This window comes from Aquila chrysaetos, chromosome 22 (assembly GCF_900496995.4).
Source record: "Aquila chrysaetos chrysaetos chromosome 22, bAquChr1.4, whole genome shotgun sequence".
Taxonomy (NCBI): domain Eukaryota; kingdom Metazoa; phylum Chordata; class Aves; order Accipitriformes; family Accipitridae; genus Aquila; species Aquila chrysaetos.
The window spans coordinates 5,447,439-5,460,493 of record NC_044025.1 but is presented as its reverse complement, the minus strand read 5'-3'; the positions used below and the strand labels follow the sequence as shown (position 1 = coordinate 5,460,493).

The following is a 13,055-nucleotide window of genomic DNA, read 5'->3' as shown; positions in this document are numbered from 1 at the left end:
ATTTTTGATGTGTTGACCTGCAGAAGTTGATTATAAGTAGAAAATAGATCAGCTCTGCATTTTTGACTAGGTGTTCAAAATAAAAATAAATAGGACCCTGAAATGAAATTGCTGTAATCCTAACTCTCAATACTAAAAATTTAGTAGAGGTACTTGTGGTAATTAGCTGAAGTTAAACACGTCTTACAGCTGAAACCTTGCCTGAGATGGGTTTTCCTGCATCATGTTTATGCAAATCAAAACACTGCTTTATCTAGCAACACCTCAACATTTAATTGTCTGGTGTTAGTTCCTGTAACAATAATCACATATCCATTTAGCTCTTTTAAATGAAAATCACTATGAGATTATAACAGGTTGAGTGGACTGAAAATGAAATTTGAAAATGAGGGAGAAAGCATAGAATTTATTTGCATCTCATTTATTCTAATTCATCTTTATAAATCGTTTAGTGAATGAAATAGAGCAAGTGTCTCGGAACGTTGGGGGGAGCAGGTGGCAGGCAGGGTAGGCTACAGCAGCTGGGACAGCTGTAGTGGTACAGATGGGGGGCACTGCTGCAGAACTAACACGGTGCCGGGACCACCGGTGAGAGAGCGTGCAGAGCCAGCTCCTGGATCCCCAATTCACGATCAAGTGTTACTGAAAGGCATTGTTATTATATGGGATTCACCTCTTACGAGTACTTACTGGAGCCCATACCCCTTTTCTTCAGTACTTAAAGGGGGCTTATAAGAAAGGTGGGGACAGACTTTTTAGTCAGGCCTGTTGCGACAGGACAAGGGGTAATGGTTTTAAACTAAAAGAGGGTAGATTTAGACTACATAGAAGGAAGAAATTTTTTACGACGAGGGTGGTGAGGCACTGGAACAGGTTGCCCAGAGAGGTGGTAGATGCCCCATCCCTGGAAGCATTCAAGGCCAGGTTGGACGGGGCTCTGAGTTGGTCTAGTTGAAGATGTCCGTGCTCATTGCAGGCGGGCTTGAAATAGATGACCTTTAAAGGTCTCTTCCAACCCAAACTATTCAACGATTCTTCAGGTAGTGCTGCTACCTGTGCCCCCCAGCTCTGCTCATCCGTGCTGTAGGCACGTTGCAGCTGTACGTGTCGGCCTCTGCAAACATGCCTGGGCAGACTTCATTAAGCCAAGAAAGGAAGACCTGCACTTCACCTTTATGTTATCCCACTTACTGTCCGCTACTATTTTATGCGCCACACGTTCAGTGTCTTGCAGTAGTTTCAGATAAAGTCTCCATAAGATTCCCTTCTGAAGAGTTTTTGTTACGGTGCAGCATCATGTAAGTGATTTTTGTTGCAAGACGTTTACCCAAGGCACAAAGGGCCCATCCCTACGGCCGCTTGTTCAGCAGCAGCCAAGGGAAAACCAGATGTACATGTAGGTAGTGGAACAAAAGAGAAAGAGCTTGTTAGGTAATCTTCAGTCATGATACTTGTAATAGTGTTATTAGTGTTCCCAGGTAGCGTGGGTGTTAGTCATTCTGTTTGGGTTTCTATGTAATTAATATGACACTACAATTACACTCTCTGGTTTTACTTATTTTACAAATGAAAATGAAGTTACTGAATTATCCAAGCATGTGCTTCTTTATTCTCCAAGTGATGTTTGTGTGTGCATAGCTCTTGTCTGTGTAATCATTAAAAAACCCCTAATACTTTAGTTTTCTATGGCAAACAAACTAATAACCTTTATAATGTTTCTGAGAAAAGGAAGGATATCTGGAGTCAGACTTTCCTACATGCAGATTACAGCTGCAGTTACTGTAATGGAGGGAAGAAACCCCAGAAATCCCAACTGCTTTATGAAGCTTCAGAAATTTAAAAAAAAAAAAACAAAACAAAACCAAAAATCCAAAAGCTAAAAATCAGTTTGTAATCTTTCTGAAAGACTTTTTTTTTTGTTTGGGTTTTTTTTTTTTTTCTTTTTAGAAAATCTGCCTGTCCTTAAGAAATTGGGATCTTTCAGTCAGACACCCTTTAATGTTATAGCTAAATGTTTTTGAGAAGTGAAAGCTCTCTTCTGCTTCCCCAAGAGCTCTGTGAAGGAAAGGGTTTTGATATGTCTCTGTCATCAGGATTGATCTTACACTTACAAAACTAGTCGAGAAAGTACTGATGTTGAGTTTGGCTTCCCTGGCTTTGTTTCCGTTACAGTGGGAGAGCAGAATCTGATTTATTTTACCAAGGTGTTTTTAAAAAAATACCCTATCTTTTCATTGAATCACAGGAGTTGTTGTTGCTGGGATAACCTTCGGGAAAACCTACAGAAAAAAGCTTTTTCTAGTAATTGCCCACTGAGGAAATGCAAACTGTTAAAGAGCTAAATTTTATTAATGGAAAAAATTAGGATAATGAGCGATAATTTCAAATAATTATTTCTTTACAAACACAAGATTGTATTAATTTTAAATTTGCTTTCTGTATAACTGAATTCCTACAGAGTTGGTTGGGATGGGAATTGGGTTTACCCCTGCCAGTGAAAATATCTCAGAACAACTTTTATGTCCTCGAGAAAGGCTCAGGGTTAATTTACATATTGTTTGATGTGCAGTTTAATTTTGGATAAGAGAAAACGTTGCTTAATCAAAGCTACTGTAAAATATAAGCTGAAGAACAAATTCCCAGAAACCGATGAATACTTTTTAAGTAGTCATTGCTCTCAAATTATATCTAATTTAAAGACTTCTACTTTATTAATGATGCATCTACAATTAAATGACTTAAGAAGCTTTATCAGATGACAGCATTAGCCTGAATTCTGTGGCTTAGCCTCCAGTGAATATATTTATGTATCTCTCATTATAGCACTCTCACTGGAAGCCTCTCCATTTGGCATTCTTATGCTCTTTTGTTTATGTTTTGCTCTTTTACTAAACAAAAAAGAAAATCTGGGACTGAAACACTTCATGCTGTACTTTGATTTGAAAATCGTAACTGAAAAAAATGAAAAAAAAAAGAAAAACATTTAACCTAATTATTTAGCACTTTTGTTTCTCAAAAATGGAAGTCCATCTTTCCCAGCCTATATGATCAAGATTTTAAGCAGAAGAAATGAAACCCATCCCAAGTGATCGGGTTGCTGATGGATCTATTGAATATTTGGAAAATAAATGAAGAAAACATTAAATTAATGAATTCATAAGCAGGGTGTTGCAGCTACAGAACCTAAGTGGCTAAATCTCAATGAAGACACAAAATTATAATTTCTTCTATTGTTCTTGGAGTCATTGTAGGGAAAACGGCTAAGAACTACTGACGGCAGAAGTAGAAAAATCACTTCCATGCAAAATAATTCATTTCTCTGCTACGTGCTAACACTCTGCACTTTAAGACCTAGGTGTGCAGTATGTCTGTCTGTTCTGACAACAAGGGAAGCCTTTCTCTGTAAGATTACAGGTCTCATGTTGCAGGGAGAAGGGAAATATCCCAGTAAAACACTCAAAGTTACACATTTGAATACACCGAGAAGTGGGAAGCAAAAGCCAGTTAACGGGAGGATGTCCTACCCTTTTAAAAAATGTGGGGAAATTGAGTTCTCCGTTGTGCATGCTATTTTCACGCTGAAAATCCATAGAGGCATAGTGCCCGCTGCTCACTGAATGCAGCCTTCTTTCATTCCATAGGTGCACGGAAGGAATTTACTGTCCATTGATTATGACCGGAACATACGCACAGAAAAAATCTATGATGATCACCGGAAATTTACACTGAGGATAATTTACGATCAGCTGGGACGGCCTTTCCTTTGGCTACCTAGCAGTGGCCTGGCTGCTGTCAACGTGTCTTATTTCTTCAATGGGCGCCTGGCTGGGCTTCAGCGCGGTGCCATGAGTGAAAGAACAGATATTGATAAGCAAGGCAGGATCATATCGCGCATGTTTGCAGATGGGAAAGTTTGGAGCTACACCTATCTAGAAAAAGTAGGTGATGTTGTTTTACCTTCTGACATTAGCTACAAAGAGACCAAGTACTATTCGGCTTCATTTTAAGCTCTGTACATAACATACACACACACACACACACAAATTGTCTAAAATTTGATGTATTCCAGCTGTTAAGAATCCCTTTGTACCTGGTCTCAGAATTCCTTATTTTTCAGTTAGTCAACTGATTTTGACTAATTTTTAATGGGAAGTACTTTACTTTGTTCACAGTTCGTGTCTTTTGATGTTTCCCTGAAAGCGGTTAGGCTGCTATATAACAGCATAAACTAACACAATGAATTGTGCTTAATTAAGACCAAAAATGCATGACTAAACCTGAAAAAAGGTTCAGGTAGAAACAGGTAATTCATCTCTAATCATTGTTTATTAAATGAAAATACGATAATGCATTTTTACTTAGCCTAATTAAGACAATTCAATCATAAGTGTCTTAAATACTTCAAAATTGCATATTATTTTCCCTTTTCCTTCTTCAAATCTGTTCTTTTAAGCAAACCAGAGCTGATGTTCTCTGCTTAGTTTCTCACCTGTTTCACAGTAATAGTTGTGAATTGCAACTGCAAGCAGAAAGATAAATCAAGTCATTTCTCTAACTCCTCTGCATCCCTCAGTAAAAAAGAAAATAAAAAATAGTCCTACTAAAGGGAGGGTAGCTAATAGGCTGCTAACCTACAGTTTCTCTGGAGTGTCAGGATATTGATTTCCAAGCAGCAGATCCTCTCCTCTGGCAATCTGACAATATTCCTGAGCAGCTTTGTGCCCCTAACTAATGTATCTAATTCTGGTTTTATTCATTTAACAATAGTGCCTCTTCAGTAAACTTTTCTTTTCTTTAATGCCCTCTCAGAGGTCACATGCTGAAAGCTAGTAACTGTGTATAATTTTTTTCCCTATAGTCAATGGTACTACTGCTTCAGAGTCAACGACAGTACATCTTCGAGTATGATTCTTCAGACCGACTTCATGCTGTTACCATGCCTAGCGTTGCTCGGCACAGCATGTCAACTCACACCTCTATTGGCTACATTAGAAATATTTATAATCCTCCTGAAAGCAATGCATCAGTGATTTTTGATTACAGTGATGATGGGAGGATTTTGAAAACATCGTTTTTAGGTACTGGCCGACAAGTCTTCTACAAGTACGGAAAGCTATCCAAATTATCTGAAATTGTTTATGACAGCACTGCAGTTACTTTTGGATATGATGAAACTACAGGTGTCCTAAAAATGGTGAATTTGCAAAGTGGAGGATTTTCTTGTACAATCCGCTATCGTAAAATTGGTCCTCTCGTTGACAAACAAATCTACAGATTCTCTGAAGAAGGTATGGTCAATGCAAGGTTCGATTATACATATCATGATAATAGCTTTCGAATTGCAAGCATCAAACCTATAATAAGTGAGACGCCTCTTCCAGTTGATCTTTACCGTTACGATGAGATTTCCGGCAAAGTAGAGCATTTTGGCAAATTTGGAGTTATTTATTATGATATAAATCAAATTATTACTACAGCAGTTATGACACTGAGTAAGCACTTTGATACCCATGGACGCATTAAAGAAGTTCAGTATGAAATGTTCAGATCCCTGATGTACTGGATGACTGTACAATATGACAGCATGGGAAGGGTAACTAAAAGAGAACTGAAACTTGGTCCGTATGCCAACACAACCAAGTATACCTATGATTACGATGGAGATGGGCAACTGCAAAGCGTAGCAGTAAATGATAGGCCAACCTGGCGTTACAGTTATGATCTGAATGGAAACCTTCATCTCTTGAATCCTGGAAACAGCGTCCGATTGATGCCTCTGCGCTATGACCTAAGAGACAGGATTACGCGCTTAGGTGACATACCGTACAAAATTGACGATGATGGATTCCTGTGTCAGCGAGGCTCAGACGTGTTTGAGTACAACTCCAAAGGACTCTTAACAAGAGCTTACAACAAAGCAAATGGGTGGAGCGTTCAGTACCGTTATGATGGACTCGGCCGAAGGGCTTCATGTAAGACTAACCTGGGGCATCATCTACAGTACTTTTATGCTGATCTTCACAATCCAACAAGGGTAACTCATGTCTATAATCATTCCAATTCAGAAATTACCTCTTTGTACTATGATCTGCAAGGCCACCTCTTTGCAATGGAGAGTAGCAGTGGGGAAGAGTATTATGTTGCCTCTGATAACACAGGCACTCCATTAGCAGTGTTCAGCATCAACGGCCTCATGATCAAACAGCTTCAGTACACGGCATATGGGGAGATTTATTACGACTCTAACCCTGATTTCCAGCTGGTTATTGGGTTCCACGGAGGGCTGTATGATCCTTTAACCAAACTCGTCCATTTTACCCAAAGGGACTATGATGTCCTGGCTGGGCGCTGGACATCTCCTGATTACACCATGTGGAAAAACATTGGTAGAGAACCAGCTCCTTTCAATCTGTACATGTTCAAGAGTAACAACCCTCTCAGCAATGAACTGGATCTAAAGAATTATGTAACAGGTGAGACTTCATTACATGTCTTATAAATAACACTACAGTTTGGAAGTTGATTTGGGAAAGAAATCAGACTTCTCCTTACTAGCTATTTGCTGAATCTTCCCATCAAGGTTGGGCCATTTTCCTTTTTGTGCTATGAAAAGGGCTGGCTAGTCCTGTTTCTTCCATACTGCTCCTCCCTGAATGAAGGGTGCTAAATGAGAAGCCACAATGAATTATGGAGGGGAAAAAAAAAAAAATTGCCTAAATATTCAATTTCAGCACAGCCATAGTGCTCTTCCTATTGACCTAGTACTGTATGAAGATGTGTTCATTCTAATTTTATATAAAGAAAAGTGAAGTCACCTACCAGAATCACTGGCAGGTTAGTTGCAGAATCGGGAACCAGAACCACTCGGCATCTCTTCCTTCAGGGCTACTTTCAAAATTAACTGCCGACTGAGCCCATGGGCACATTATGAATTAGCACCAAGAATGGATTTAATTAAACCTCTTTTTCCCATTTAACTTTTAATATGCAAACAGTCTTTAGTCTTTAAAACAAAAATCTTGATTTTTTTAAAAAATTATTTCCTCCTGAAAGACTAAGAATTTTATGGAATGTGTAGAGCTGAGAAAGAGAAATAATAAAGTAGTTTTGACTGTGTATGTTAGAATTGGGTAAAACTTGTAACCTCTTCTTAATTAGTAATAATTTTTCACTTAGTAACATCACACAGTACTTGAACTAGCTGATGGCAATTTCTAAAAAGAAAGGTAATTCATATGTCTTCAGGAAAAGCTTTTTTTCAGAATTGAATGTGCAGTTTACAATAATTACAGCAGCGATATCATTTTTTAAAAAGGAACTCTCTTAATTTTAGCAGTAATTTGAATTTCACGAAAAGTGTGCATTTCCTCAAAGAAATTCATAGCAAGTTTCATTAGTACGTTGGGACCTAATCGTATGTGTAACACACCATAGGTTCTACTGTAGCTACTTTGCAATTTGTATCTGATAGTGTGAAAACATCGGTGACTAAAATTACCTTGGGTCAAATTCTGTTGTCCTAAATTCAACGGAATTCCTATTTTCGTCAACCACTTTTTGATTTAGATTTTCAGTGTCATCTTATGAAATTTTGCTATGTTCTGAAATTGCATTCATTTCACTTACCTATCCACTGGATGAAATCTAGGAAGATACATTGCACTTTGGTATAACCTTGTAGTCTGTAAAAATACTTCATTGGTCATAAAAACATTTGTTGCTGTAGGGACTAAACAGATTATCTTGCACAAGAAGTGATTATGGTGGCACCCTGGTTGTCATAGTTTAAAACAAACCCAAACAGAAAACAAACAAACAAAAATACTTCCCCACCCCAATCCATTCTTACTCGTAACCCCTGACACTGCTTTATTCACAGGTTTTGCTGAAAAGAATTCCTGTAGCAAGTGCAGTGCTGCAAAGCAGATTAGCTAAGCAAAATAGTAACTACTTTGTATATAGGTCCTCCTCTTCTTTTTCAGAATTAGGGCAGCAGAAGTGAATTGTTCAGGAGATACCATTATACCGTAAAATAAACTGAAGCCTTAAAAAGGAGCAGTAAGACTGTGCTGTCCAAAGCTAGAGGAAAAATATGGTAGGTTGGTAGGCACTGTGCGATGGGAGATATGTACAAATATCTTTGTAGAAGCAAAGTATTCTACTACTTATTTTAGCGTCAGAACGGCTAAGGAACGAAGACTTTTGTTGTCAAATGTCCACAGCCAAGAAGTATTCCACTTTTTATGACGTAACATTACCTCTGCTAAAAGCTTTGGGAAAACAGGCTTTGCAACAGCAAGCAAGGTGCCGTGCTGTGGCGGAGCATGTCCCGGCGGTCTGTACGCACAGGCGGGTGCTCTGCACACTCTGCGTGCTGTGGCAGCCGGCAGAGCCGGCTGTGCACCTACCTGCTGCAGACACCGTGCGCGGAGTGGTCTAAATTCAGCCAGCGACCCTTGCATCGAGAGTGTCTTGCCACAGTCATGTCTCTTTTCAAACCTGGAGTTTGGCTCACACAACAAAGCGGCGATGGCAGCATCAGGAGTCGTTGTAGGAACAGCGAGGAGAGGAGGCCACTGGAAAAGACAGGAGAGATTTTTCAACAAAAATGGTCATGAACATAGGTCCAAATCAGCTGAGAAGTACCCGTGCTCCCACACTGCTCCTTATCTCCGTGACAGCCAGAAAAGAGAAGCAGGAAACAGAAATGTAAAGCAGGGTCTTGGGCTTTTTGCGGGGTTTAAAACATCATTTTGGTAACTAAAATACATCGTTAGTTCTTAATACCTGCTGAGTGAGAATTACCGTTATTTATTTAGTTACTTAGCTTTTTCAACTGGATATGAAGACAGAGTTTTACTGGTCAAACCCAGAGCTGGAACTTCCCGAAGCTCACCCCAGAGCTGAGCTGTAACCCTCCCAGGCAGCTCCTACTTTTCTGTACTGTGCCTGCAGGGATGGGGAGGATATTCATGGTGCCTAAATTTAGACATCTGAATTACAAGTCTAGCTTCTCACTGCATTTAATGGAGCCTCCTGAGACCTGATAACAGCTAATAGAAGTAGGACATAGAAGAGAAGCCATGTATTTTCCCAAAGGACTTTGCAGATGTTTTTAGGAGTACTAACCTAATAAAACACAATTTTACAATACAGCTTATAGGTTACATTAGCCACATCAGAAGGTGTCAGAGATGAAACAAGTATTGCATATGTGGATGTTTGGATAATCCATGTGCTGTAATGGAAAAAGAATGAAATAGGCGGTATATCCCTGATGAACTATTTAGGGTAAATTTAAAGCAGTATGTCCTGTGCCTGTTCATGGTGGATTACTACAATTCTGTAAAGTGCCATGCTGTATTGTAAATTATGAGTTCCACTGCTACTTGAAATTAAGGAGGTCAAGGATGGATTTCCTAAATTTTTTTATTTCTTGTATTTATTACACACGTTTATTTCTCACTTGCCTGCTTACTTTTGATTTTTAGATGTCAAAAGCTGGTTGGTGATGTTTGGATTTCAGCTTAGCAACATTATTCCTGGTTTCCCTAGAGCAAAAATGTACTTTGTGTCACCGCCATACGAGTTGTCTGAGAGTCAAGCGTGTGAAAATGGACAGGTAGGCAGAAATATGAAGTTATTTTTCTTGATAAATTTGCCCCACTCTACGAATAGAATTGCTGGCTCTTCTGTAGTTATAGCAGAAGGCCAAGTATTTATTTCAGTGTAAAATGAAGTGAGTATAGCTAGATTTTATACTAATGAACATATGCCTTTCTTGCCAGCTTCATTGTTATCATAATTACAGTGTCATTAGTTTGTCTTTTATTGAGTTCTTCCTTGATTAACAAGTTGTAACTCGATTAACTTGATTAGCAATGACAAAGGGAGACTTTGTCAGAGTAATTCATCATCTGTTGTACCTTTGGTAAAACCATCCTAATAACATATGCGTTGCAGTAAACTTAGACTGGTACTTGCTGTACTGCTAAGAAATGGTTCTACTTCTCACTCTGTAATAGGATTTCTTGTCATTTTTTGTCTGATGCTTTTCATAGTTAGAGGCTTTGGTTTGCTACTTCAATTACTACAGTTGACCAGTTACAGCATTCAGACTTACTTGTCAGGTTAAGCGTGGAAAATGGTATATGCTTTCGACCTTCATAATAAATTCCAACCCATTTAATAAACTTAAAAAGAGTACTAGGCCAATTCCAAACTTAGTCTTTGCTAGGCTTACTTCACATTTGTGGTAATACAACAGAAACGATCATGTAAACCTAAACATACTGCTTTCACAGGCTTCTAAGTCATTTTAGAGTCCAAATCCCCTCTTCAGGAATTGCTTTGGTATTTTGGAGCCCAAATCTCATCTATTTTCAAAAAGGCTTACATTCATAAGCATTTTAGTCATATATACTGGTTGAAATCTCTGGGCAAAAGTGTCCAGAAGTTAAGTGCCACCTTTTAATAGATGGATGCTGTGTTTTTAGCTCTGATTAAAATAGTGCTAGACTTGAGTCTTACTTATTCTTGTAACGGACATTATATAATTTGCCAAAATTGAGATTTGTAGTACATATATGCTACAAAGGGTGATTAATGAGAAATATTTTATTTGGTATTACTGATAGCAAAATAATTTGCCAAATGAGTAGTTACCTAATTCTAAAACAGGATATGTACATGGACGGGTAACTGAGAGTGGTCTTCTCGTAGTGTAGCATTTTTCACTGCATGGCTTTCCTTTCAAAAAGCAAAGCAAAGATTAGTATCGGTCTCCTAAATGAGTATTTTCAGATCTATATCTTCTTCGGTGTTTTTTTGTTTTGTTTTGCTTTCCCCAGCTAATTACAGGAGTTCAGCAGACAACAGAAAGACACAACCAAGCTTTCATGGCTCTTGAGGGACAGGTCATATCTAAAAGATTACATGCCAATATTAGAGAAAAAGCAGGTCACTGGTTCGCAACAACCACTCCTATCATTGGGAAAGGAATCATGTTTGCTGTGAAGGAAGGCCGTGTAACCACTGGCATTTCCAGCATAGCCACAGACGATAGCAGAAAGATTGCCTCTGTCCTTAACAGTGCTCACTACCTGGAAAAAATGCACTACAGCATCGAGGGGAAGGATACCCACTACTTTGTCAAGATAGGCTCGGCTGACAGCGACCTCGTCACCCTCGCGATGACCAGCGGGCGGAAGGTCCTGGACAGCGGGGTCAACGTCACCGTCTCCCAGCCCACTCTCCTCGTCAATGGGAGGACTCGAAGGTTTACGAATATTGAGTTTCAGTATTCCACCCTGCTGATCAACATCCGCTACGGACTGACCCCCGACGCGCTGGACGAGGAAAAGGCGAGAGTGTTAGACCAGGCTCGGCAGCGAGCCCTGGGATCAGCCTGGGCCAAAGAGCAGCAGAAGGCACGGGACGGCCGAGAGGGCAGCCGCGTATGGACAGACGGAGAGAAGCAGCAGCTTCTGAACACGGGAAGGGTTCAAGGTTACGAGGGATATTATGTCCTGCCTGTGGAGCAGTACCCAGAGCTAGCAGACAGTAGCAGCAACATCCAGTTTTTAAGACAGAATGAAATGGGAAAGAGGTAACAAATTAACCTGCTGTCATCCTTTGCTGGATGAATCAGTAGTCATAACTGTTATCTCCTCTCCTAAGGAGATGAAGACCTAAATGGGGGCACTAGGCTGAGCTACTCTGGGATAGTAAGTGGCAAAAAAGCTCATATTTTTTGAGTTAAATGCTACTGTTCAAGTGATTAAAAACCACATCCTGAAGTGGACTAAAGCCAGACTGAAAACTCTAACCGTACAAATTAAAAAGTACCCCTGAAATATTACCCACTTGTTCTGGGTCTAAAGAAAAACAAAAAGAAGGCCTCGTATTGTATTACCTCACTCCATTCACACGTGAGCAAACTAAGAAATCCAAGTGGGCCACTTTCACTAACCAGCTGATGAAACACAGATGATTCAGACTGCTTGTTTGATAAATATCCAAGAGGTTTTCATTTAAAGCAAAATACAGGTGCATTTAAAACATGACTTTGGGGTGATTTGTGTGTAGCAACTGGAGGACAATGAGAATGCAAGTGAGAGCGCACTGGAAATAGTAAAGAAAAATATATTTAAAAGTAACAAAACCACACTTGCACTCTGACCCTCCACTTGTCTGGCCTGAATCTTAACTTATTCAAAGAGGGCAGAGTGTAAAGTTACATTCAAAATGGTGGCTATAAATCACTACAAATAAATTTCATACTCTGTTTGTCTTTGAAGATTTCCATTGTGGACAGTATAACACAGTTACAGGGTGTAGTCTGTTTAGATTCAGTAGTTTGTTGGTATCAGTTCCAGTAGAGCTGTGGGCATTGTGTTACACTATTGCAAATGGGCACCACGTCAGATCACCCTGTACATACATCAGCCAGAAGGCACAATCACTGTTTCAGATTTAAAAATTATTAGTGTGTTTGTTTGGTCGAGAAACTGAGACAATCACATTACAGTCACCACAAAAAAAAAAAAGAAAAAAAAAAAAAGTCTAATAAGAACTTTGGTACAAGAACTTTTTTGTAATATACATGTATGAATTGTTCATTGAGTTTTTATATTAATTTTAATTTGCTGCTAAGCAAAGACTAGAGACAGGCAAAGATAATTTATGGCAAAGTGTTTAAATTGTTTATACATAAATAAAGTCTCTAAAACTCCTGTGAATTACTTGTCTTCCATTGTGAAATCTTTTAAAAATGAAAAAGTATTAGTGTCTCACTGTCACCTAATGCACACAGCATCTTAGATGTCAAAATGACTTGCTGTTGTTGTAGCGTGGATTCTACAGAGGGCTGGTCCTTTGATCTCTGGGTAAGCAAAGTCCTACATACACATCGCCTAGAACTCTGTTTAGGACACAGCAGAAAATTGGTAAATGCTTTAGAAATTCCCTTTCTGAGCCTCACAACTAGCAACCCTCAAACTGCCACGTTTCAATCCTGGAATTAGTTTTAATTGCGCTAGAGTAACATCCAAACA

The 13,055-nt window shown here is 39.1% G+C and overlaps 1 protein-coding gene across 6 annotated transcripts in view; it reads left to right on the top strand.

Annotated features, from left to right (window-relative positions):
- Positions 1-12,740, top strand: part of TENM2 (teneurin transmembrane protein 2) — a 715,493-nt gene extending 702,753 nt beyond the window's left edge. For all 6 annotated transcript variants that reach the window (XM_029997792.1, XM_029997790.1, XM_029997793.1 and 3 more), the window contains 4 exons: positions 3,642-3,938; positions 4,859-6,473; positions 9,492-9,622; positions 10,851-12,740. In XM_029997792.1, the coding sequence (XP_029853652.1) occupies positions 3,642-3,938; positions 4,859-6,473; positions 9,492-9,622; positions 10,851-11,612 (2,805 nt within the window). In that variant the 3' untranslated portion in view covers positions 11,613-12,740. The remainder of the gene's footprint in view (positions 1-3,641; positions 3,939-4,858; positions 6,474-9,491; positions 9,623-10,850) is intronic.
- The last annotated feature ends 315 nt before the right edge of the window (positions 12,741-13,055 follow it).